The 23,686-nt window shown below is 37.6% G+C and overlaps 3 protein-coding genes across 3 annotated transcripts; 1 reads left to right on the forward strand and 2 right to left on the reverse strand.

Annotated features, from left to right (window-relative positions):
• Window positions 1-534: 534 nt before the first annotated feature.
• Window positions 535-11,198, reverse strand: LOC141839071 (omega-amidase, chloroplastic-like). Its single transcript, XM_074726725.1, has 10 exons — window positions 10,940-11,198; window positions 10,761-10,877; window positions 8,847-9,071; window positions 8,400-8,493; window positions 6,533-6,607; window positions 2,674-2,752; window positions 2,299-2,314; window positions 1,352-1,432; window positions 1,062-1,144; window positions 535-892 (listed from the first exon to the last, which is right to left on the reverse strand). The coding sequence occupies exons 1-10, from the start codon at window positions 11,174-11,176 to the stop codon at window positions 814-816; spliced, it is 1,086 nt and encodes a 361-aa protein (XP_074582826.1). The 5' UTR covers window positions 11,177-11,198; the 3' UTR covers window positions 535-813.
• A 3,905-nt stretch (window positions 11,199-15,103) lies between these two features.
• LOC141842274 (UV-B-induced protein At3g17800, chloroplastic-like) lies at window positions 15,104-17,233 on the reverse strand. The gene is made up of 4 exons (XM_074730488.1): window positions 17,126-17,233; window positions 16,892-17,057; window positions 16,498-16,781; window positions 15,104-16,156 (listed from the first exon to the last, which is right to left on the reverse strand). The coding sequence occupies exons 2-4, from the start codon at window positions 17,024-17,026 to the stop codon at window positions 15,349-15,351; spliced, it is 1,227 nt and encodes a 408-aa protein (XP_074586589.1). The 5' UTR covers window positions 17,027-17,057; window positions 17,126-17,233; the 3' UTR covers window positions 15,104-15,348.
• Window positions 17,234-17,664: 431 nt separating this feature from the next.
• LOC141842148 (condensin-2 complex subunit H2-like) lies at window positions 17,665-23,118 on the forward strand. Its single transcript, XM_074730368.1, has 11 exons — window positions 17,665-17,863; window positions 17,932-18,031; window positions 20,251-20,333; window positions 20,411-20,553; window positions 20,641-21,082; window positions 21,183-21,346; window positions 21,428-21,598; window positions 21,678-21,776; window positions 22,085-22,186; window positions 22,295-22,453; window positions 22,588-23,118. Exons 1-11 carry the CDS (start codon window positions 17,665-17,667, stop codon window positions 22,930-22,932), a joined length of 2,007 nt encoding a protein of 668 aa, XP_074586469.1. The 3' UTR covers window positions 22,933-23,118.
• The last annotated feature ends 568 nt before the right edge of the window (window positions 23,119-23,686 follow it).

Genomic DNA, 23,686 nt, shown 5'->3' on the forward strand with positions numbered 1-23,686 from the left:
GAATTGATGCCTGAGAACAGAACAGTGTCCTCTCAATGCTTACCAAGTAAGTAAGCCACGCAAGGGGATAATATTGGAGATATAACAAGATCCAATTGATCTATAATTAACAGAGATAAAGTCTCCGGAACAATGGTACCGCAATAGGACATTCAAGTTGTCACCCAGACACAGTTCCGCTGCGTGCACTTCCCGATTTACCCTGATGGCCGATGAAAAACTTCCGTGAGATCGGACCGATCACCCCAAGAATAGTCAATGAGACTAACTGAAATTTATCATAATTAACAGAGATAAAATTATTTTAGAACGACTAACTCTAAACTTGAAGCTCCATATCAAATAAACATAATAACTACATCACAAGTGAGAACACCACCACAACACAATATAATTAACCCGACAACCAACCAACCAACTTGTAATTTTAACAAAAGTAGTACATAATTATCTCTTTAATGAATCTAAACAACCGATCAATTAATTATAAAGCTAGTCGTCGTCATCTTTTAATCAGACATATTATTGTCTAGAGAAGATAAAACTTGTGCTAAATGTTATATAATTAATTAAGTCTACAGCTTGATATCATAATTCAATCGACTCAAAGCAGATAAACAGGAACACAGCATAAGTTCAGTTCAGTCGACTCAAAGCAATCTATGAAGTTGTCATGGGTGTCTTTAAGCTAATAAGGCACTGAGAAAAAGTCCATGTAGAAAGAAAATGGATACGGAAGAAGAAAGTCGAAATGGATGGTAATTCATTCTCAACATGCAGGTGGAATTGTCGGGTTATTTGAACGAAGATCATCTACTGGGACTTCAGCCTCTCCACATCCACCAGTTGATACAGATCGCCGCGCCGTTGGCTCCCCATGGGAAGGTTTGACCTGCAAAATGGAGGTTTTCAAACAATTTTAGATCGAAAGGGTTAAGTTCTATAGACTTTTGGAGTGGTTCTTCAAAATGGAATGACACTTGAGATCAGATTTAACAAAAATTATAGAGTTATTGCTAGCTTTTCAATAGAAAAACAACATGAAAGATGGATGGGATTACCTTCGCAACTCAATTAGAGAATAATCAATCTCCTCCACGATCATCGTCTCCTCGTGCTCTGTTGTTGCTATCACTTCTCCAAACTGTTCAAATCAAATAATTTAAGAAACAAAGTAATGTCTATCGACTTTCGAAAGGCTGATAACAAAGAAAGCATTTTCAATAAGTGAATATACTGAAAGATTTGATGCACACAGATGGCGGGTGACTCGGGACTACAAGAAAGATTGGTCACCAATCCTCCTCTGTACTAAAACATATGTGCTGCGTAGATTTCGCATAATACTTACAGGTCCAACTAGTGTGGAGTGACCCCATGCAGTGTAGCCAGCACTGGCATCCCGAGCAGGAGAACAAGTTGCTACAAATAACTGGAGGACGGTAGCAAACAACCGATAAGAGTAAATGAAATATGCAATGGAAAAGCCTATGAGCAACAACAAATCAAAATGCTAAGCTTCATGTGATTATAGGCTCCTAGTGATATAAAAACTCTCTTCCCAATTGCCTAAGTTACGCATTCAGAGATTTGTATGAGGGTTCAAGAGCTTGCAGAACATTTCATTCAACTTATTATCACGAAAGTACATGCAGGGAAGTGGAAGGAGCAAGCTTAAATTAACAATCGGATACTCTTGAGAAGTTTCATGATGAGATACAAGAACAGAATACTGTAGATATAAACCAAACTATTTGATCAACTCGAAAAATGGGCATTGTGATTTGATGTCAACTCAAAAAATAGGATACTGATTCAAATAAGGAAAATGAACAAGAACCAAACCGACAAATTACAAAATTATCCCAATGAAGCATAAAAAATTAAAGTTCTAGGATTTTGAAAGTGAAGAAAGCCCGAAATGAAAAGGATAATACTATCCAGAACACTAATGCATAGCAGCGACATTAAAACATCATTATGTGCTAACATAGGATTTCAATATATTAAAATGGGAGGTAATGCCTTTTTGCATCAAGCAAAGTTTGATAGCAGTTCTGCTAGTTTGAGCAATCTTGAGTGTGCAGTTCATTTCTAGGATACCAACAAAATTTAGGGTGTGGAGTTAAAAGATCAGTTCTTAAAAAGTGTTCCTTGGCTATTGAATATTATGAAATTTCAAGGAGAAACCAGCTTCAACTCTGAAACAATAAATTACAGCTTTCTCTCAATCAGAAAAATCCCCTTCAAACGATGATATGCCTTATTTGAAATTCATACCAGAAGAAAAGTTGGTACCTGATTATCAACAGCCCTGAGAAAAGAGAAGAATATTCATCAGGTAAGAAAGATACGAAAAGAGTAACTGAATTTCCACCAATGGTGAAAACAGTCATTCTTGCATGCCATGAGATGTCTACTAGTAGAATAACACCATGGTATGACCAACATAAGACTGGTTTGTCTTGTAGATTTATATGCAAATCTCCATAGCGTAATAAGAATATGATGTATGTATACATATGCGCATGAGTGTGTATACCAGAGAATAATGTGTCTTCTGACTATTGTAGATGCTGAATAGGTTAAATACCTCTCTGCTCGCAGGCAAACTAGAATCTTTTAATGAATTATGGTCAACATCACTGTAAGTAGCATATTTTTAATGATTACCTTGCCCTTTGAAGCAACTCCCAGTGCAAGGGACCAGTGGTCATGTTAAACGCCCCAGGGTAGCATATCAAATGAGCACCTGAGGAGGGAAATCAAATTTGTCATCACTGTAGGATCAGTAAGTTGATGATAATTGATCAATCATAGACAAGCTACCAAATGAAAACAGCAGAAACATAGCTCAATAAAAAGTAAAATTATAACGAATGAACTTATTGTGAAGTAATATTGGCTTATGTTCTGTGATAGCTTAAGAAAATAAATGAGGAAGACTTAATTTTTAAATTGTACCCCTAAACAAGAAAATTGAGCTAATAGAAATCCATATTTATAGACTCGGCTCCAAACAAGTTTTGAATATAACCTGGAATTTATCTACAACTTAGCATGGCACATACCATCAGGGAATGCCAGCAGTTTCCTAGAGCATTCTCTAATTTCGAGAAAAACTAATTGCTAGACATGCTTTTTACATATTTCTTGGAGCATGGTAGGGCAAGCCAAGATGCAGTGTAAAATCAGAACCTATATCTAATAAATGCTCAATATGAGATTAATAGGATAGGCTCCTTCCAGAGGGTCCCCCAATAAATGCCCAGGAGGAAACAACCCCTAAGAAAAAAATGAGAACAAAATTATTATTTGCAAAATTGCAATCGATAGTATTTAATAATCCAAATACTCCCCAGAATGAGCACCTATGCTAGTTCCATATCAAACAAAATCTTACTGAAGTAAAATCCAATTAGGATCAGATTCCTCATAAGCCAAGAACTTAACCATGATAACAATATCAATCCTCTTGATAATAGACACGAATATGAAGAGGTCAAACAACTAAAGAATCCACAAGATAGTTCTGGAAAACTGAAGAGAAAGCCTCATCTAAGATTGTAGACACTAGAAAGAAATCCAAAGAGAGCCTCATCTAGCTCATTCATTATTCTCTGTCTTCTGGAGTTGAATCAAATACCATTTGGGCTATCTAATCCCTGTATTTAACTTCAACAACGATGATTGATTCTAGCTTCACAATGAATTTTTTGGAGAATGAGTCAATGGCCCTTGCATTTTTCAAATAGGTGATTTTTTTTACAAGGTATCTAGATCTTACGAGCCAACTAATCCTTGGATGTACGGTTCGGCTCCACATTCTGTACACCAAGTAAATCCAAGAAATGAGGCGGCTCCTGATGTGGCGCCCCAGCGTCACTAGTTATTCAAACACTGTGTGGGTTTTGAACCCAAATTGCTTGGGAAAAATATCCTGCCACTTACCATCACACCATGCCCTAGGGAGCTCAAATAGGTGATGTTTGATTTAGGTAAATGGATAATCAACCTGGTGATGCTTGATTTATGTAAATGGAAAATCAACCTGGATTCAAATAAAAATGTCAATGAATCATCCTTAGGTAGGGTGAATGATCCCTGTTGAAAAGGATGGTGATTATAAATCACACTCACTAGTGTTTCTTATAGTTTAAGACAGGTATCCCTAAGTTTATAAATCACAACTGATACTACAATCTCTATTATGATTTACACACTAAACAAGTAAATGCAAGGTCACCCACTATTGAATTACCAGAGCCATTCTATTGCATACACAAAAAACCAACACAGTGACACCATGAGGCCCCATTTCGTACAAGGATTTCCACAATCTCTCAGAGTAGGAATTCATTTCCAGGTAAATTTTCTCCAAACTCAAGTTGATAATCAACTTTGGTATATTTCCGATTATAAATTTACCCAAACTCAGATGATAATAATGTTTTCTTGTCTTGCGAACTGTGTTCCAAGAAACTGAGTATGTTGGCGGCCTGTATTATCTACTGTTTATTGCAATGTTTGGAAGAGCTGATAAAAATAGAATAATGTTTGGCTGAATCCCTGTGGAATAACCAACCTATAATAGATGGGATTTGGAAATTGAATGAGTTAAATTTGAAAGGTGTAGTTAGATAATGTCCTAGCCGTAAAATTTCAAGAATGCTTGAGAAAATAAGCATGAAACCGTTGCAATTTGTGGACTAGATGAAAAGAACATTTAACACATTGTCCAATGAGGATTCATATGGAGTTTAAAGATGACTAAGAAACTCCATTGCTCCTAGCACACGGAGTGATTTAGGATCAATTAGTTGATGGAACTGACAAAGCTTAACATATAACTATAGATTCATTATAGCTTAAGGGCATGATTACTTTGATAGAAGAAATGAGGGAGAGGAAGGGAAGTGACAAAAAGATGTGCATACATGGAGCATCATATGTAATTTTCTGAGCTTTTCCCTTGCTCTCCTTTATCTTCTATCCAAGTAATTGAACCCTAAAAGGGAAGCATAGTACAACCTATAACTGAAACTGACACATATTATTCAAGAAGTTGCACTACATATAATCCTAAACAGCCATCAGAGGTACTTGAAATGCAGATGCAAATGCAAACAGTCAGACCAAATAAAACATGTTCTCATGCAAAGAGACTTAACGTGCTAGAATAAGTCAGACCAAATTTAAAACATGTTCTCATCTTTTTTCTCAATATCTTCGACTGCAGGCGCAAGTCCATTAACTACAGACTCAAATTGGGTTCGAAAGAAGGAGCTAATCTAAATTTAGCGCAATAAGAGAATATATGGAGTACGTCTTCAATAGTGAGACCGAAAGGACAGAGAACTATCATATCAGGTACACCCCTACTATATATTAAGTTCGACCTGCAGATCCGTAGTAGTTTCTAATTCCATGGACGAGTGAGAAGCTCAAATTCTTAATTGTCTTTGACGCGTGAGAGCAGCGATAGGTGCAAGTGAGAAAAGATTCTTAGCGCTCGCATCTTGGGGTAGGCACTAATTCAAATGACTTTCTTTCCCGTTCAGGTACTGAAAGAAAGATAATTGTAAAACAAACTACTAATTGTTAGACTAAACTTTCAATTAATATATATATATAGTAAGGGTAGATCTTGAGTAGTTTCGTAGCGGCATAGTTGTAAATGAAATATTCTAAGGTTAAATTTAGACTCCATCATTAAGATCTGAGACTGTAGCGGTTGTGACATATCGAGTCAACTCCTGTTCCACTAGGAAGAAATTACATGAAAAAGGAGCTCTCTCGTTCTGGACCACTCAACTTCTCTTCTCTTTAATTGAAATGCATTATCTCGTTCGGGACACGCTTATGATTCTCTCGGAAGTGCACTCATTACATTCCTAATTTTATGCCCCGGTGAAGTCTTTTTTTCAAATGACCCGGTTAAGCTCATTCTTCTGGACCACTCAACTTTAAGTGCGAACTTTTGTATTTACTAAAATTCTTACCCTCATTCTTCTATTAACTTAAGGAGCAACTTAAGCTGAAGATCTCAATTTAATTGAATTTAACACGTAGAAAGAGATGCCTTATCCCTCTCTCGGTCTCACGCTTATAAGACAGATCATTCGCCTCTCTCTAGTATCCGCTCGAGCTATTACATATCCTCTCCTTAGTCACAAGACCTTTTTCTTACTTAAAGCTCAAAGCAACCATTTATGTCTAATAATATATCAAGCAAAGGAGGAGTGTAATTATCTCCTCTATGGATATATAAATATGAGTTTTTGACTCAAAAGCTACCTATTTGCTAGTAAATATGCCCTAGAATTTGTAGAATTGATTATGAAAAAGACAAACGAAAATATTTAAGTCATGACCTAATGCATTTAAAATACATTTTCCAGGTGATTTGTGGCTTCCAAAATTTCAGACCAACATCAATGAGGATTCCCTGAAGTTAGTATGCAGAGTGAGATGGTTTTACAAAACAGAACTGAAGACAGTAAAAAATGTGTAGATACTACATAAAGTATACCTCTTGCTGCATACAACATGGCTAGCTCCTGAAAACGAATGTCATAGCAAATACCAACACCAATTCGTCCAACATCTGCAGCGAAAACAAGCAATCATAAAATAATATTGAGTTAGAAATAGATATAGATAAATTAACAATGATTAAAAGCAAAATTGTGGAACGAGCAAATAATAATTTCCTGAAGAAGAAACAAATAACTAAATGTTAGTTGTTAATTATGAAAACAAATGTTAATGAAGTTTTTGTAACTAAATTTATAGACTATGTTTTCAATCAGTTCCAAATGTGCATGAGAAGAAGATCCAGGCATATTTAAGAAGTTAATTTGTGCCTACATATCTGCCGTTAGATTGTAAACTACACGAATCCTATTAATCTGGATATCCCCTTTACACTTTTACCCTTTGTTCATGACTTTACCACAGCATTTATTTATACATTCGTATATATTTGCTGCTCTCTCCTCTAGATCAACCTTTAGTGAGCCCTTACATGTCCTCACCCCTATGGATTCTCCCACTGCTCAGCCTGGATGTTCCTTCAGGTTTTCGGTCATACTTGGCTCATCGTTTAGTTTTGTTCATCACCATTTCAAGGTTCCACAATTTATTGTGTCCTTTCTCCTTGTCAATTACACATGACCAAGCCCTGTAATCTGTTGTTACCATCTTTTATAGTCATTTTCATCATGAGTGCCACTATCATTTTAAGGTCTGGTTTTAGAAAGGAACTTAGCATAGATGTGTTGCATTCTTTTCAAAAGAATCAAGTTCAGAACTCAAACTATAAATTTGATATTTGAGATTTCCCAACAGTCTCATGAAAGGATCAAGCCTCATTTCTCATACTTGCAAAGAGGATTAGCATACACCACCACCACCACAATGCCTAAATGACATACACCAATTAAATGCAGGAAAAAAAACCCTTCTTAATTGCCAACAAGTTTATTATCGTAGCCAATGCCTTTCCTCTTCACTAGGCCATAAATGAACTCGCTTAAGTTTATCATTGTCATTATTTTATACATTTTTTTTTTGTTCTGAAGATAGAAATTTGTGGTTAGGCTACAATGTTAATTCCCACAATGCTGCTAACTCACAATATGATTTAAAGAAAATTACACATAAATAAGCATTAGCTTAACTACCAGGTAACTGGATATATCTGGGCTTTGAGGCTTGTAGAACACTCACTGAGAAGATATTGCCTCCATTGTCAGAAGCAAGAGGGGCAAATCTTCTCCAATATACAAACAAAAGCCTTGTACAAATTCTCATGAAGATTTTCTGAACTTAAGTATTTTGAGAGGAAGTGATCTTCTTTTGGAGAGAAAAGTATAAGAATAACAAAAGATTATTGGCTATGTGAAGAGACATCTTAGCCAAAGAAACAACATTTCCTGGCTTTAATAATTGCTATTAAAACAACAGAATTGTCACATTTAAAATATTGCAAGAACTCTATGTTTTGATTTTTCAAGCATAAAGTCTAGGGTTATAAAATATAGACACATATAAGCTCTATATTGACTTCCACAGTGGGATTCCCTATATCCTCATAAAATGTATAGTATATACATTATATCAACATTATCCACATAGGATATCTCAAGAATATCCATACGGCTATTTTAAAACCAGTACCTATACCAGCATAAATGTAATTTGATCTTACACTCCATGTGGTAATTAGGAATAAAATGTCTCACGATTTGCAATCTAGTCAAAACCAAATTAACTTAATAGTGGATTCACTTGAATATGTTTGTTAAGCAAGAAAAAGAATACAAAATAATAAATACGGTGATTTTGAATAATCATCAAAGAGTTAAATTCATAAACGGTGGCATTTAATGGCAAACCTGTGTCCACAATAGTAGGGTGCTCCCCTGCAGTGAGCGTCTTTGACTCCTTGAATGTGATCTTCCCCGGAATATCAATGTCAAATAGATGTATCTGTCTCATCAAAAGTTGACATGAGCTACATATCAAATTAACATAACAATGATTATTTCACAAAGATGACAAGAAATTTTAGGAAGTGGAAGGAGACAAGGAAATAATTATGGCCATCCAAACCAAAAAAAGAAGGAAATTATATATTTTTCATAAAAAAAAGGAGATACAAGTGCAATAGACTTATACAAAACAACCAGGAAAAAACTATAATCAAAGCAAGGTGATTATCAAACTATAAAAAAATTTCTGTCACAATGCATTTCGGAATCACAGAGAGTTCTCACGTTCATTCAAAAGTTCAGATTTACACTTTCTTATTAAGACTACTTTAAAAAAAAAGTTCCCTGTACCTTTCTATGTTTACCCTTGAGCTTCCCGTCGGTGCCAAATATGCAGCATGTATTGTACAAATGACCACCAGAACGTTCTGGAATTGAACCGCCAACTATAGTAATTTGCAGATTGTGAGCAGCTTCAGATAGCATTGCAAAAGATGGAGCTGCATCACCACCAGCTTCAATATCTTCAGCATAAACTGGAAAACTATCATTTGAATATGGACTATTCCATATTTCCTGACAAGAATTGCAATAAATCATGAAAGAATTTAGAAGAAGATGTGTGGTTTAGACAACAAAAACAAAATGAAAGATTTTTGTAAAAGTAGAATGAAATTGGCACATTAAAAAAAATACTCTATTACTTGATAGCCACCTCAAAAGAAATAAAGAAATAAACTGGATATCTCTAAATTGGTTGATTCCTACACACTCATTTGGCTGTGTTAAATTGCAGGAGGATACTCAAATTAATGGATGATTTTTCTAATCTGACTGAAATCATCCTAGATGGAAGATGTTAAAAGTTAAAACTCCATCTTGTCATACAACCTTTTATCTGAGCTGTTAAGTCTTCATGAGATTTTCTATATTTATTTATAGGCTAGTTCCTTGCCTACTAAAAGGGCTTCCTACTCTTCAATGATGTTAGTGCAAGCAAAAGTGAGCTAGAAGAGATATAGCATTAATCAAGGATGCTTAGCTGTTATGTGAAGGGTATTGCTCAATTTATTTATGCAGTCATAAGTGGCTCTGCAACATGTTTCCCAACAGGAATCCATATATCTAAAATTAAATTACACCAGTTGCATTATTGTATTTGATTTTTCTCAACTACACCTCTATGCTGCAACTAATTTGTGAATAGAAATTTATATATCTAAAAGCTACATCGAAATCATTTCTGGTTCCATTCAGTACAATAGATGTTTATCCAACATTATACTAAGGTAAGCTCTTATGCGAAATGTATCTCTAATTTATCTTCTGCAATCATAAATAGTAGATGGCTCTGCAACAATTTTCAGAACTGGAATATTAGTATAGAACAGCAGCAGATTTTTATGAATAACAGTATTGCAGATGCATTTATACTACATATCGATATACCTAGATGATTTAGATACTCATAGGAGTCAAACCACAAAATTAACTCTGAGTTGTAAAAGGTTAAAACTCTAACAAGAAGACACTACAGCTCATTGGTATAGGATATGCCACGGATCAGGAATTTGATTCCTAGCTTAAGCATTTTATTGTGCAATCAAATGCCAAAATGGCATATTTGACAAAAAATTCTAACCACATCCAACGGCACATTAGACAAAAAAAAAAAAAAAAAAACTCTAACTACATCCAATTGTAAGTTTAAATTCCAATTTTTTGCTAGTTTAGCATATTTCTTATATTATTTTAATTGGTATTCAGGAGAGTCCCTAAATGTATTATCGTTTTTGCCTAGCAATTAGAACAAATCCTAGAAGGCAGCCAAAGATGTGTGATTGAACCCTCTAGGCATGTTTGCAAGTCTAGTAATTATATATATCTAATCTATTAAAGAATCAGTTAGTTAAATATCTCCTCTTATTAACTCTAGGAGATTTGTCTTTAAACTGAAGAATAAGACAACAAAACTATCCTTCCAAAGCTCTTTCTATTAATTTCCTCTTTTCTGTAAAAGAAATAAAAGACTTTAACTTTAGCCCAATCAAGAGTTAAGGACATAATTCGTGCAGTTTGAGTGGAATCATATTTTATTTTACGCTGATAAATATCCTCGGTTCTATTGAAGAAATAAAGGGAAAGCTGCCATTGACAGTGTACAGGATCCTCGGCATAATGCAAAGTTCAGCAACATATTTCCTATCCGGTAAAAAAATAAGAAAAGTAATGATTCAGTAAGAATTCCACAATCAAGTAACCTACTGGCAACAGAACAAGCTGTGCCCCCTTGCTGGCAGCCTCCTCGATCGCTCTCCGAGCATGCGCAATATTCCTATCCTTGTCCGGCGTCACAGACAACTGGCAGAGCGCGATCTTAAACTACAAGAATTGAGAGCCGGAATCAGACGACGGAAGATAAAGACATTAAACCAAAATCTCACCTTGGAAACCGGCGGAGGAGCTAGCTGGAGTGCGGGCGGGACTCTAGCATCCTCGGGCTTGTAGGCGGAAGCCATGGCGGAGATCGCGGCAAGTCCGCGGCCACCAGAATTCGGCGTTCGCAACGGTACAATAGGACTCCGGCGGCCGAGGAGGGGGAGGTGGCGGCGGTAAGCAAGGTGGAAAAGATCGGCGGAGAGAAGAGCGGCCGAGGGGCGGATTGCGATGAGCCCTCTCATTTCTATTTTTGGGCGAGATATAGCGACGGCGACGGTAGGTAAGGTTACCGGTGCAAAATGGTAAGTTCTAAAGACACAGCCAGTCCAGGAAACGCTTTTTTAAACACATTTTAAATTTTTAATTTTTAATTTTTAATTTTTAAACCAAGATCAAACATTTTTATGTAAAACAATTTTCTATTTTTTAAATAAAATTTGGAAATATAAAAAATTGATAGACTTTCAATTCATGCAATTAGAACAAATATCCAAATTTGGGAAATATCTAATTTAGATTCTTCCTATTTTAGGCGATCAAATATCTATTGCTACATGAAGTTAGATTTTATTTTTTCCCCCTAAAATATTTTAAGATTATATAATTTTCCCTTCAATTATAAGATATTAACAACCCACCCCTGATTCTTCTTCTTCTTCTTCCTTTTCGATAATATCCTGAAAGCCTTCTAGACAATAATTTCCATTTTGAAATTTTGAAGATTATTTCTTAGAGAAAGGCAGGTCGATCGTGCATAGATCACAGAGATAAACAATTAATTAAGACAAATATTGCTCTAAAAAAAGAAAGAGAAACAAGTTAAAACAAATTAATCTTATCCACAAGAATCTTGCAACTCCTTTGACATTTTGAAAAGTCAAAAATAGAAGAAACTATGTTTATTATATATATATGATTCATAGTGACAATAACTAAAGAACAATACTGACAATGATACTTTGGGTACATCCATGTAGAAATCTGATATATCCTGAAGAGGGGTTTAGTTTTGTCTCCGAATGCAAAAATAAGAACTTAAGCAAATCGGGCAACTTACTTCTCGGTGTTCTTCACAGCAAACCTCCTCTCTCCTGTTCATGGAAATTAAAGCAGCCAAATACATATATAAAGTTGGAGCTTGTATATTTATTAATTCAATCTTGTTCCATTACAATGAGGATTGCCAGCCTGATCTTCCCAAGGTGAAGTCCAAGCTTGGATCTTTCCTTTCCTGACCATAACTCGAAGAAGCATTTGTTCCATTTGATCTACAACGATCCTGATCATAAACTCCAAATTCAGTAATTCAAACTTTCAGAACAATGCTTTTGAGAAGAAATAGTTCTTTTTGGAAAGAAAAAATAATAATTAATACCTCAGAGTCTGAACTGAATTGAAGCTGGATCCTGTATTATTTTGGCAAGATTACTAAGATAAAATGATTAAGGAAATTAATCAAAGTTAATTAATTACTCCACCTGGTGGCATTAGAATCCAAAACATGATGGTTTGGTGGTCGATCACTGCTTCCTGGTGCTAAATCTCCTTCAATAGACACTTCAGATTGGCCTTATTCAAGAACACTGGCTCGAATCAGAATTTTAATGTATGAAATAGCTAGCAGAAAAGAGCTTTTATGTGATCAAAATACATGCATATTTAGGCCAAGTTCAAACTAGCAAAACATGATGCTAACAAAATGGAAAATATAACAAAAAAATCTTTAAAAATTCAAATGCCAAGTAGCAGGACCAACCTGCTGAAGCTGTAGGTTTGTCGCCAGACCTAAGAGCTCTATACATCTGCAAAGCAAAAAATGAACAAAAGCTACAGTTAAAAGCAAGAAAGAGTAGAGAGATAGAGAGAGAGAGAGAGATGCATGCATGGTCATGGAGTGAGGACTTGCTCGGCCATGGTTTGTCTTTTTCCTACTGCTGTTAATTAATGAAAGTTTTGTTATATCTTGACATAATTGTGAAATGATGGCTACTTTTCTTCTCTCTCTGGCTTTATCTGCACTCAGCAGAAACAGCAGAATCATAATTCTCACTCTCGTTCATTTTTCTTACTGCATCAGGCAGTGCATTGACAGTGTTCAAGATGATAAGAATGGCGATGAGGTCTAGAAAGAGGAATTAGAGTACCTGCAAGTGGCTCTTGACATGGGCGAGAGTGAGACCTTTCACATCCATCAGCTCTAAGATTGTCTTTGGCGTAGCTTCTACAGTGGATCATCATCAAAATATACAGAATACAGTCTAGTTTCTTTCTCATATTGATTATTAAAAGATGATTAAAAAAAAGGAAAAAACTGCACTTAGTTCAGGATGAGAAAGATGTAGTAGCATACTCTCATGGCCGCCGAGGAGTTGAACTGCATTGACAAAGTGCGCGTGAAGGCTGCTGGTCCATCGCATCCTGGGCGCTCTCGTGCTCTGCTTCATTGTCGGATACTTGAACGCCATGAGTCTCGATCTCACCACGGCGTTTTGGTGGGCTGTCGTCCCCAACAATGACTCCCCGCTATAATTCTGCACCTGAAGTTCGAGATGGTGACGCCGATGGTGGTGGTTTATGTTCCACGCCGGCAGCTGCATCGGCGACGGGCAGAAGTAGGGGTTCACCACGCATACAATATTGCTCGGAGAAGTAGTGATCTGGTGTGCTTCTCGAGGCCTCTGAAACATGCTCATGTCGGAGAGATCCAAGGAAGGAGAGGAGGAGGCTAACGAGAGAGCGAGATCATCATCAGTGTTTGGAAGGCCAATTTGAAGGGAGAGTTCCTGAGAAACTTCTCCTCCTCCTCCTCCTTCATGGAACGACATCGCCCTGGCTATCTATCTCAAGGTTCTCCTCCAAGGATGGCAAATGGCCTCTAGCTAGCTCTTTCTCCCTCTCATCAGTTCATGTAGAGGAAAGCAATTAATGCTCGATCGAGCTTTAGGCTTTTGGGGCTACTCGACGGAAGCCATCGCTTTCTAGCAATATTTCCTAGCGTGGTCCATTTGAAGCAAGAACAGATGATATATACAAGAGACTGAGCTAGGGGACTGCAGAGAAGCTAACTAGCTAGGCGATTGAAGAAGGGAGAAAAGAGAGCTTTACACTTTGCCTGTACTTTATTTTGCCCATCTCCCTCATTGTTCTCCATCTGGGCTCCGTGTTCTGCATGCTCTGATACTGTGTGGTTTCATTGACGTAAAAAAGTGGAGTCAGTTCTGAAGGAAGGAAAAAGGTACGAGAAGAAATGCTTATTATTCAGGGCAGAACAGATCATACACAGGAGCATGCTTGCCATTTAATTGCCCCTTTTCAATTGATTTTTTAGGGTTTTGATTTCTTTTTATACTTTGCCTTTTCAGTTTGTTTGTTGAGAAATAATTTATATATATATATATTAGATTCAATATTATTTTAACAATTTTGCTACCAAATTATCAAACCTAAACAAAAAAATTCAGTTTAAGCAAGAAATTTTGATCCACCACAACCAAAAGGAAAAAAAAAAGAAACAAAGAAGGAATGTTGATATTGATTGAGTGGCATTTTTCTCTAAAGAAAAAGTAGTACAAGGCTAAAATGGTGAAAGGGTAGGACCAAGCTATAGGAAGCAAAGCCATGGGATGAGATGAGACCAACACACTTTTGTTGCTTCAGCTTAAGGTCCACTGAACTTTCCCATCTAACACAAAGAAAAAGACTAATATAATCTAGGATTATTGCAATTACAATATTGTTTAAGATCTTGAATTCTTTTCATGCCCATTTTCATACAAAATGCAAGATGAATTGTATAAAACTGCATACAAACTAATGCCAAAGTTTAGATTTTACATGGATTTTAAATCAAGATAGAAACTAATATGGCATCCAAAGAGGTTCTGTGCAAAGTATAACAATAACCCTGTCGAGTGCTTAACAAAAGGTCTAACCACAGATAAAATCTTAAAAATTTAATGACATATGAGTGAGCCTTTCAATGTTGAAACCATCTTCTATGATAGAAGTTCTCTTGAAAGAGGCTCAGTAGCTAATAACAGGTTGAACTCCAATGGTAGTAGGATTTTAGTAACCAATATTTGAAAGTACTCATGAAAAAAATAAGGTACAAGTGAATAATCATCCATGTGCAAACCTAAATTTTCTATATTATGACTAGTACTCGACACTGAACAAAACTTACATCTTGAACAAAGTATAGGGGGTCCAAAAGACAAGCTTTTGTATGTACAACCTCTACAATATTACTGAAGAAGCTGAAAAGTTACAAAGACCCCAACTATATTACTGGGATACAAAGACCCTCAACTATATTATGCATTTGACAGTTACCATACTATCATTGGTCATTGCTACCATCTGAGCTCCACATAGGGAAATCATTGCATCCTCATATACATCAATCGCTTCAAGTCTAGTTAGTCACGAAATGATACCTAGAATCTACATAGCTTTCAACGTCCCAAAGGAAAGAACCAAAAGTGACGGCCTCCAAGATAAGCCTCCTCAAACCTGCAAAACTGATCTTGATGAGCTCATCCTTTGAAGAATCAATAGTTCCTTCCGGTGTGAAGACAATCTCAGGCCTCCCAAATAGAGCCTCATTATGCTTATCAATAATGTTAAAGGCTTCATTTGATCTAATTGTAGCATATCTTTGAAGAGTATCAGAATCAAACGACATGACATATGATCGCAGACGAGAGGATTTCATTCCATTCCCGATCCCCTCGTGGTTAAAGCCTGATGAAGACCATGAAGACGCCTCAGGATGTGTTGGAGCAGATGCTCTGGACTCACCCAGTATTGCTTGTTTAATAGCACTCTCCTCTTCCTCTGAACCCCAAGGGAGAATCTTCATTGATTTCTCAAGTTGGAACCTCTGGTCCACTCTCTTGAGGAAGTAACCATACATGACAGAAGCAGCATAAACTTGGCCAACTTTAAGCTTGCTAATAGGCGCCACGGAGTTGGAGTCTCCCAAACGCTGCCCCAGTATAAGAGCTAAGTGATTCTTAATCATTTGATAAGCCTCGGAAGAATGTAACTTTTCAAGTTTTTCATCCTGTGACGACCACTGGTCAACCCTGCCAGAAGGGTCTGGTTGCGATATTGCAGGAGCCAAGGAAACATCAGCTTCAACAAACTTTTGGACAACTAATGTGTATAATATCTCTTCAAGAGCGTTTTTCCTCTCATTAGCTTTGACCTCAGCAATTCTCCTAAAAAAAATGAAGAAAGGGCATGAATCTCTTCGAACAATTCAAATTATATATTGGTTCACAGAATGAAATTGATAAACAGTAGTATAATTATTCTTGATGATAGAGAACAATAATTTTGCTTGAATTAGCTTCGAAACTCATCTTGCTTCCAAAACACAGGAATATCAATTTCGCCAGAAGTTATCAGGAATGAGATAGTCATTCGTGCAAACCAAACGTACAATGATGTTTTGACCCAAAACCCCGCCATGTAACATGCAATGACTCTAGGCAAACCTGAATCTCTTCAATCTCTGTGAACAAATAGGATTTATCTGACAGGAACGTAAATCTTTTACCTGTACAAAACAATATTGGTCCCCGAAGGAGCAGGCTCCTCCTTGTTCATCTCAGCCTCACGATTGGTCTGGAGTTGCTCAAGTTGCTGCTCGACGGCAGCAGGTAAGAGATGAGGATGGTTGACAAGGATCTGAGATAGGAATTGCCCAACCGGCGACTCCAGCTGGAGAGGTGCGATTCGGGATGAATCCTCCATGAAAGAAGACGATGATGCCCTGACAATACTCCTCCGTGCACCTAATCGTTGTTGCCCACGCTTCGACAAATGGATCGGAATATGGCCCTGCCAAAAAACATCAAGTGAGTAAGTCTAACAATTAAGATCGGGAAAAGGAAAGAGATGCAAAATAATCTGGAAAAGCATCGTCTTTCAAATGAACCAATATCAATTACCTTGAATCCGAGATGGGGTTTGGACTCGAAAGACAGGAAACCCATCCGACAGGCACCGAAGATGGAAAATCTCGGACCAAATCCGCGAGTTCTGTAGAGGATCTGCGGAGATCGAAGGCTCGCTGCCGCTTCCATCAATCGCAATCTGTGAACAATCCCTAACAATCTGCAAAAAACCACAATTAGATCCCAACACGATAAAAATCCGGTTCCAGAATAAGCAGGATCGATTACCAGAAGAAGAAGTGAGGATTGCAGGATCGACTCAAGCAAGACAGAGAGGATGAACGAGGAATTGGGGTACAGAAATCGGAGGCCAGTCGTAAGAAAGCGAGAGTTGAGTTGCCGCTTTGTCACGGAGTCGAAGATGGAAACCCCCTCGCCATTTCAATATCGTCGTGCTGGTCTCATCTAAACAATTGCCACTTTTCTATGAGATAATCACATTATTGCCACTATTGACTAATTTTCCACTTTTAGAATTCTGATGGTGATATCTATTGGGATCGATCCATCCGACGGTCGTGATGTGGGAACCTCGCTCCATCCAACGACGGTGAGTCGCCTCTGTTCAAATTTATCGAGCGGGATCTCATCTCTCTCTCTCTCTCTCTCTTTCTCTCTCTCTCTAGGGTTCTTCTTCCGATCACTGGCGCTCCGAGCCCGAAGCTTCGATCTCCCCAAGAACTCCACTTCCTGCGTTTCTCCTCTCGATTTCCTCCTCGTGGAGGTCGTAGCGGCTGTCATGGACTACTCCCCTCCGAAGATTGAAGATGAACAATAGAGGCACCCTCTCCGGATCCCACGAGTCGGCCGCGTCGCGGTTCCAGTTTCTTCACCCCGGCCGTGACCTCCAGTCCAACTGGGAGGTTGACCTCGCCAAGAATCTCGAGGACTACCTCTTGAAGGTATGCTCCGGGGAGATTTCTACCGACCAGGACCAGGAGCTTCACTCGGTGAACTTTGCCGAAGGTGTCATTTTGTGCTAATTGTTTTGTGATGATATGCTGTTTACTGAAAATGTGGGTATTTGCGTCTAGCTGCGCTGCTGCTCCAAGGATCGGTTCAGGTGTATAGCCGGAAGGTCGAGTATCTTTATTCTCTGGTGCTGCATGTGTTGGAATTTCTTTCTCAACAGAGGTTTGAATTTCTCCATTAAATTCTCACTTGTAATCGCACCATTAACATCATGAATGAATGAGCTTGCTTATGCTTTTTTATCTCTTGTTTTACCACTGTATCAACTTATACAAGAAGTTTGTGTTTGAAGAATTTGTTTAACTTAGGTTGTCGCCCCGAATTCTTTTCTCTTGTGTTGGAATTGTTTAACTTTTCTCGTGTTCGACGCAACTACGAATTACTTTCTTTTGTGTAGCTCTTAGGCCTTAACAACATGGGGAGACGTTCTCATTTCTAAATATCCTGACCTAGATAGACAGCCTATTGCAGTTACACATCCAATATGGTGGCTAAGATTTGGTGCATTTCTGGACTGACTATTTTTAGAAGTTTTCATTAGTTGGGTTGCCTGGTGTGTTTAGATATGTTTACGGTTTATGTTATGTCACTCATGTCATGGTTTGGACATTTTCATAATATGGAGAATTTACTTGGTCTCATTGTGATCATCAACAATATGCAAATAATAATAATAATAATTTGACTGTTCTTGTAGTTGCTTTAACTATTTGGTTAAACTAATGAGTGTTTTAATATAGTGCTATCAAACATTTTATTAGATGAGGGAGAACTGAAGCCTACAAATTCAATTTTTAATCATAATCCCTAATAAAAGGGCGAATTTAAAATATTTGAAATAGGTCTCTAATTTGTTACATACTTATACCACTGTACGGGTGTCTATCATAAATTCTATCAGGAAAACATTGCCCATTACTTCCCATTCAATGGGGTTCTACTTCATATCCTGAATCACTCGAAACATGAGTCAACTTTTCTAGTTCAGATTTGTCTAGTTTGTTCTTGGTTCTTCATTTGCCCCATGTGTCGCTCCACAAGTGAGCCCTCCTCCTGTAGGTGGAGGGAATTGCCTTGACAGCATCACAATTAGATTGGTACACCCTTGTCCCACCCATTAGACAGTGCTGTAGAGATGCTAGACAACACTCAAATTATATTCGAACTCAGCAACATAGGAAACTACACACACAACAATGACAGAATTGTCTCAAGATATTGTAAATGTAAAAAAAAAATGACACTAACAAGAATCAACACAAAATACTAAAAAAACTATAAAATGTTGGTATTATGGACATCTCATAATAACCAAAAGGACATAGGATAGAGTATATTCAGAACTTTTAATCCAAGTAAGCTCACAGATAGCTATGTCATTGCCTCATACTTTGCCGTGGTGCTTGATTTGACTATGACAACCTGCTACTTATACCTCCTAAAAGGACATAGGATTTTGATGTGAATCTCCTATGGTGGGGGAACTTGTCCAGTCAACATCAGTGATTCTTGATACAATAGAGATTTTCCTAGACCATTCTTTAACTATTGCCTCAAGTTGGCTTCTGAATGTGGAATATTAACATGATTGATCCACTATTCTTACCCGCTAGGTTTCTGGTGCTTGAGTTTTTGGCCGCCCATGCAATCATGGCCAAGTAGAGGCAATGATTAGGTGTTCCCATTCACCCGCAACATGTTTAGGGCATGGATGGGGTAAGTGAGCCAACAGGAGCAGGATCCAAGAGCCTGGGAGTGGGAGGCAGCCAACACAGTCATGTAGGGAAGCTGCTCTCTTTGACTTTACATTGGGAATTGAGGTCAATGGTCCAGACCTCTCTTAAGTCTTCAGAGTAGCAAAGGTTACAAGGATAAGGAATGACCTATCCTATTTGATTGCCCCATACTAGTCCATGACTTTCTTATCCAGCTCCAAGCTGATATTTGGGAATTGTAAAGGCTACAAGAAACTAAGGAATGACCTATACAATTTGCTGTCCATTTACTAGTCCTTGGTAGCTTTCCTTATTTAGCTCGAAGCTGATCTTCTGCCTCCGTTTCATCAGACATAGAAGTATTGGTGTAGATGTCTCTGCCACATCACTTTGTTGGCATTCTAAGACAACGCTGCTAGTTTTGGAAATAAACTGCATTTTGTGGCCTTTATAAGGCAAGCCGTCTCTATAATCTGAACGAATGGATCCATCCATATTCAGGTCATAAGAGAGGCTGGATTAGTTCTGTCTTGCCAACAATCTGGTCCATGACATTTAGTATTTCATGACATTTTTTTTACTAATGGAGGTTTCAAATTCTAGAAGCTTGTTTCCTGTTTATAACTTTTCTTTTGGTACTTAGAAGAATTTTGTATATATCAGCAGGCAGCAACTAGAGGAAACAAATTCCAGTCAGCCTGATGAAAATGAAGAGAATGAATTGTTTCTGGCATTAGATGACGTTCCAGGTAAAGGTAATTCATTCCTGTTTACTAGGTTTATAAGGGACCTTAGCAAACCTGACAAATGATTAATAATTAAGCAGTTGATGCAAAGAATTGTCTGGATGATGAGCTTGATAAAAATGATTCTTCAAAGCAGTGTATAAAGCTTCCTGCCAACTTGGTGGTGCTTGAAGGAAACTGTTTAGATTCTAGTGGTTATGGTAGTGAATTAGAGCGGTATTTGGTAATATAATAGCAAAGTTGTGCATCCACATCATTATAATTCTTCTTGAATATCTAACTTAAAATCTGTCTTCCTCTGTTGTTGCAGTTAGTAACCTGTAATTTTTATGGGGACTTTCTTCTGTTGGATCCTTCTGATGCTGAAGCTGTTTATGTTTTTTCAACAACATATGATAGTGGAACAAATTGTATTGTAGTAGATGACACGGGTATTTCAGCAAGATCCAAAATTTATGACAGTCCTTTTAATTCTCCAACCAAAAGATCTGGGGGGGCTTCTCATGGAAAGAACCAAGGCATTGAACTAAATAAAATTTCAGAGAATAATTGCACCTTTGAGACCAACAATACCCAGTTCTCAGGATTGCAAGGTAACTATGTTCATTCTGAGCATGAAAAATGTCAACTAGATGAACCTGATTTTGGCTTTTCAACTCCGATGGATGAATTTGATAATGACGATGACGATCCATGGAAGCCATTGAATCCACATGAACAAGGAAATCTGAAAATAAAGCCATTTAAAAGAAGTGAGGTTTCTCGATTCATTATTCTATCTACATCTATATCTATTTATATATCTATATACATTGGCTTCATAATTTTTTTTGTCATGCATCACTTGAATAGTCAAGAAGTTTGGAAGAAATGCTATTCACTATACCAGGCGAAACACACAAGCATTTCGGTTTCCTATTGCTAAACTTGATGGTATAGATGGTTCAGAGTTTGCTGACTCATTTGAAGTGCATCAAAGTTTGAAAGAATCTCAACGACTTTCTAGCTATGAAAAAGTAATTTCTTTGCTTACATTATGTGGATGTGAAATATATTTGATGCATATAAATAATCCCAGACCAACTTTGTTGATGCAGCTTAGAAAAACTCTCACCTTCGGAGAAGAGGAAAAGAATGAAAGATATTGTGATTTTGTGGACGATGATGATGAAGAGAATGAACTTAACAACAATCCTCCTGACTTTAGTCAAGAGCAGATTGACTTACAAAACAGAGTGTATGATACAGATGTACCTTTCTGCAACAGGGTCAGTTTCTGCAAAGATCTTTAGCTTTGTCAGTTGCTTCACTCTCTTAATTGATATGATGCATAGCATTCATATGCAGCAAGGTGATACTGCTGCGACCTCTGATGCGGCTGAAGCTTTTGCACATGATAATCTGGATTCTAATGCGAGCCTTGAAGATTTGTGTCGTTTCCACCTGGTAAATCAACATGTCTTAGGTTGTCTTAGCATGGCTATGAATAATACATAGTATATTTAAATTACACAATGAGCGCTAATTGGTATTTTTTTTTCTTTTCCCAATTATAGACATCCATGGTTCTTTAAGAAGCCTACATACTATCTTAGTTAAGATCTCTTGCATAGTTTTCTGGCCTCTAGCATGGAAAAAAAAGGGTTCATATAGTCGAAACTAACACATGCACATGTCCTATTCTTATATGGTTTTGCTCTGAAGCTGAATGATATTTGCATGCTATATTTCCTAACTTGTGCATTTTGTTACAGGACGTTCTGCTTGCTAACATCGCAGAAACACAGAAGCAGACAGAGTTGGCTGCAAGGGTTTCCGCGTGGAAGCAGCGAGTTGAAAGCACATTGGAAGAGCAAGTATGATATATGAATCTGGTTCATGCATTTCTGCCCCGATGTATACATTGAACAGGACTTGTGTTATGATTTCGTGAACAACTTTCTTTCTGGAATACCCTCAAACAGGAGGCACGACCGCATTTTGACATCCACTTGTATGGTGAAAGAATTCTGGAAAAAGTATACAAGGAAGCAGACAACGAAGGTTATATTTCCTTCTCAAACATAGTGAATGGCCAACCCAAGCATGAAATTGCCAGGACATTCTCTGCACTTCTTCAGCTGGTTTTTACCAATCTCTGCTTTTGTTATTTGCCAAAATTGTTATGATATAGATGTGCAATCTAACAATTCTCCAAGAATCAGAAAATTTTTTACTTCTTGAATTTGATTGCTCATGATTCAAAATGTCGCTTCAGGTCAATAATGGGAATGTAGATCTTCAAAAAGCTCAAGCTAGCGAGGAGCTCATATGCCATACAGCTGCAAATCCTTTTTACATCAGACTCTGCGATAAGTACGACAGAAGAGAAGAAAAGCAGCACCACGCAGCTAGGAAGAGAGTGAAATCCCCTTATAGAAAAGGATGCCATCAAAGTTGCTCCACTTTGGATGCTAACTCACCCTTGGACTCGGCTGATAAAAATGGCAGGTTCTCTGTTAGGCTCGGCAAGGCCTGCATTATCAGGTTGACACCCAACAGGAAAAGGCGACGAAGGTCCGCCAATCATATGGAGCCATTGGATTTGCAGTCTGCTGGATGATGAGAAGTGGAGTGCTTCAGTCTCCCAAATGATGTGACTAATGGCTGTGTATGTACCTTAATGACAACCCCACGTCAGTTGGTAAGTCCATGTAAGTTACCAATCTATGATTCTTGTACATCTCTAATTAAGTACAAGTAGGTCTTTCATCTTTTTTGTATCAGTAGCCATCCACAATTTTGTCAAGATGAAGCAGCAAGTACTGTGAAGTGGACAATCCATCTTTTACTTCACGTGTATCATTTGAGATCTCGTTGAACATTGTAATTATTGCAGACTTGACTGCTGTGCCTAACGATCTGCACGAGGTTCACGAACTGAACTGTCTTTTGTGCATATGAACATGTATTCACACCAACAATTTGTATGACATTGCCTCTAGTTGCATTGTTTTGGTTGCTGCAAGTTTATGCATAAATGCAAATCTAGCGCAGTTTCCTGTCAAATCACAAACATTTCCAGGAATCATCCGTTTCCGTTCCATGAATTGTAATAATTTATTGAATTGTTGTGGTACAATTCCAGCAAATGTGGTGAAGACTCATGCTCAATGTGATAACCATGCTTGTCTAATTTAAATTTGTTCGTTATCCATAGAAATGTCAATTGGGTTATCCACAATCAGGCATGGTTCAAGCCATGCCATATCAGATCCAACGAGTTCACAACTGGTTATGAGTTTTCCGCCTGTGAGTTTTGCCAGACCCAACATAGAGTTGGGTCAAGGACAACACATGAACCTAACCCACACGTT

The sequence above is a fragment of the Curcuma longa genome, chromosome 11, assembly GCF_044706935.1.
Source record: "Curcuma longa cultivar G26 ecotype Majalengka, Jawa Barat chromosome 11, ITB_CL_G26_1.1, whole genome shotgun sequence".
Lineage (NCBI taxonomy): Eukaryota > Viridiplantae > Streptophyta > Magnoliopsida > Zingiberales > Zingiberaceae > Curcuma > Curcuma longa.

What these genes read in the sequence shown, in the direction of transcription:
- LOC141839071 (XM_074726725.1), bottom strand. Translation starts at nt 11,176, where the DNA reads ATGAGAGGGCTCATCGCAATCCGCCCCTCGGCCGCTCTTCTCTCCGCC. An exon ending in CTCCTCCGCCGGTTTCCAAG is followed by an intron (nt 10,878 to 10,939) that starts GTGAGATTTTGG and finishes CAATTCTTGTAG; the next exon opens with TTTAAGATCGCGCTCTGCCA. An exon ending in TCTCTAATTGAGTTGCGAAG is followed by an intron (nt 893 to 1,061) that starts GTAATCCCATCC and finishes TCCATTTTGCAG; the next exon opens with GTCAAACCTTCCCATGGGGA.
- LOC141842274 (XM_074730488.1), bottom strand. Translation starts at nt 17,026, where the DNA reads ATGGAAGCGGCAGCGAGCCTTCGATCTCCGCAGATCCTCTACAGAACT. An exon ending in AACCCCATCTCGGATTCAAG is followed by an intron (nt 16,782 to 16,891) that starts GTAATTGATATT and finishes GTTTTTTGGCAG; the next exon opens with GGCCATATTCCGATCCATTT. An exon ending in ACCAATATTGTTTTGTACAG is followed by an intron (nt 16,157 to 16,497) that starts GTAAAAGATTTA and finishes CATTTTTTTTAG; the next exon opens with GAGAATTGCTGAGGTCAAAG.
- LOC141842148 (XM_074730368.1), top strand. Translation starts at nt 17,665, where the DNA reads ATGAACAATAGAGGCACCCTCTCCGGATCCCACGAGTCGGCCGCGTCG. An exon ending in GAATTTCTTTCTCAACAGAG is followed by an intron (nt 18,032 to 20,250) that starts GTTTGAATTTCT and finishes ATATATCAGCAG; the next exon opens with GCAGCAACTAGAGGAAACAA. An exon ending in ATGTACCTTTCTGCAACAGG is followed by an intron (nt 21,599 to 21,677) that starts GTCAGTTTCTGC and finishes ATTCATATGCAG; the next exon opens with CAAGGTGATACTGCTGCGAC.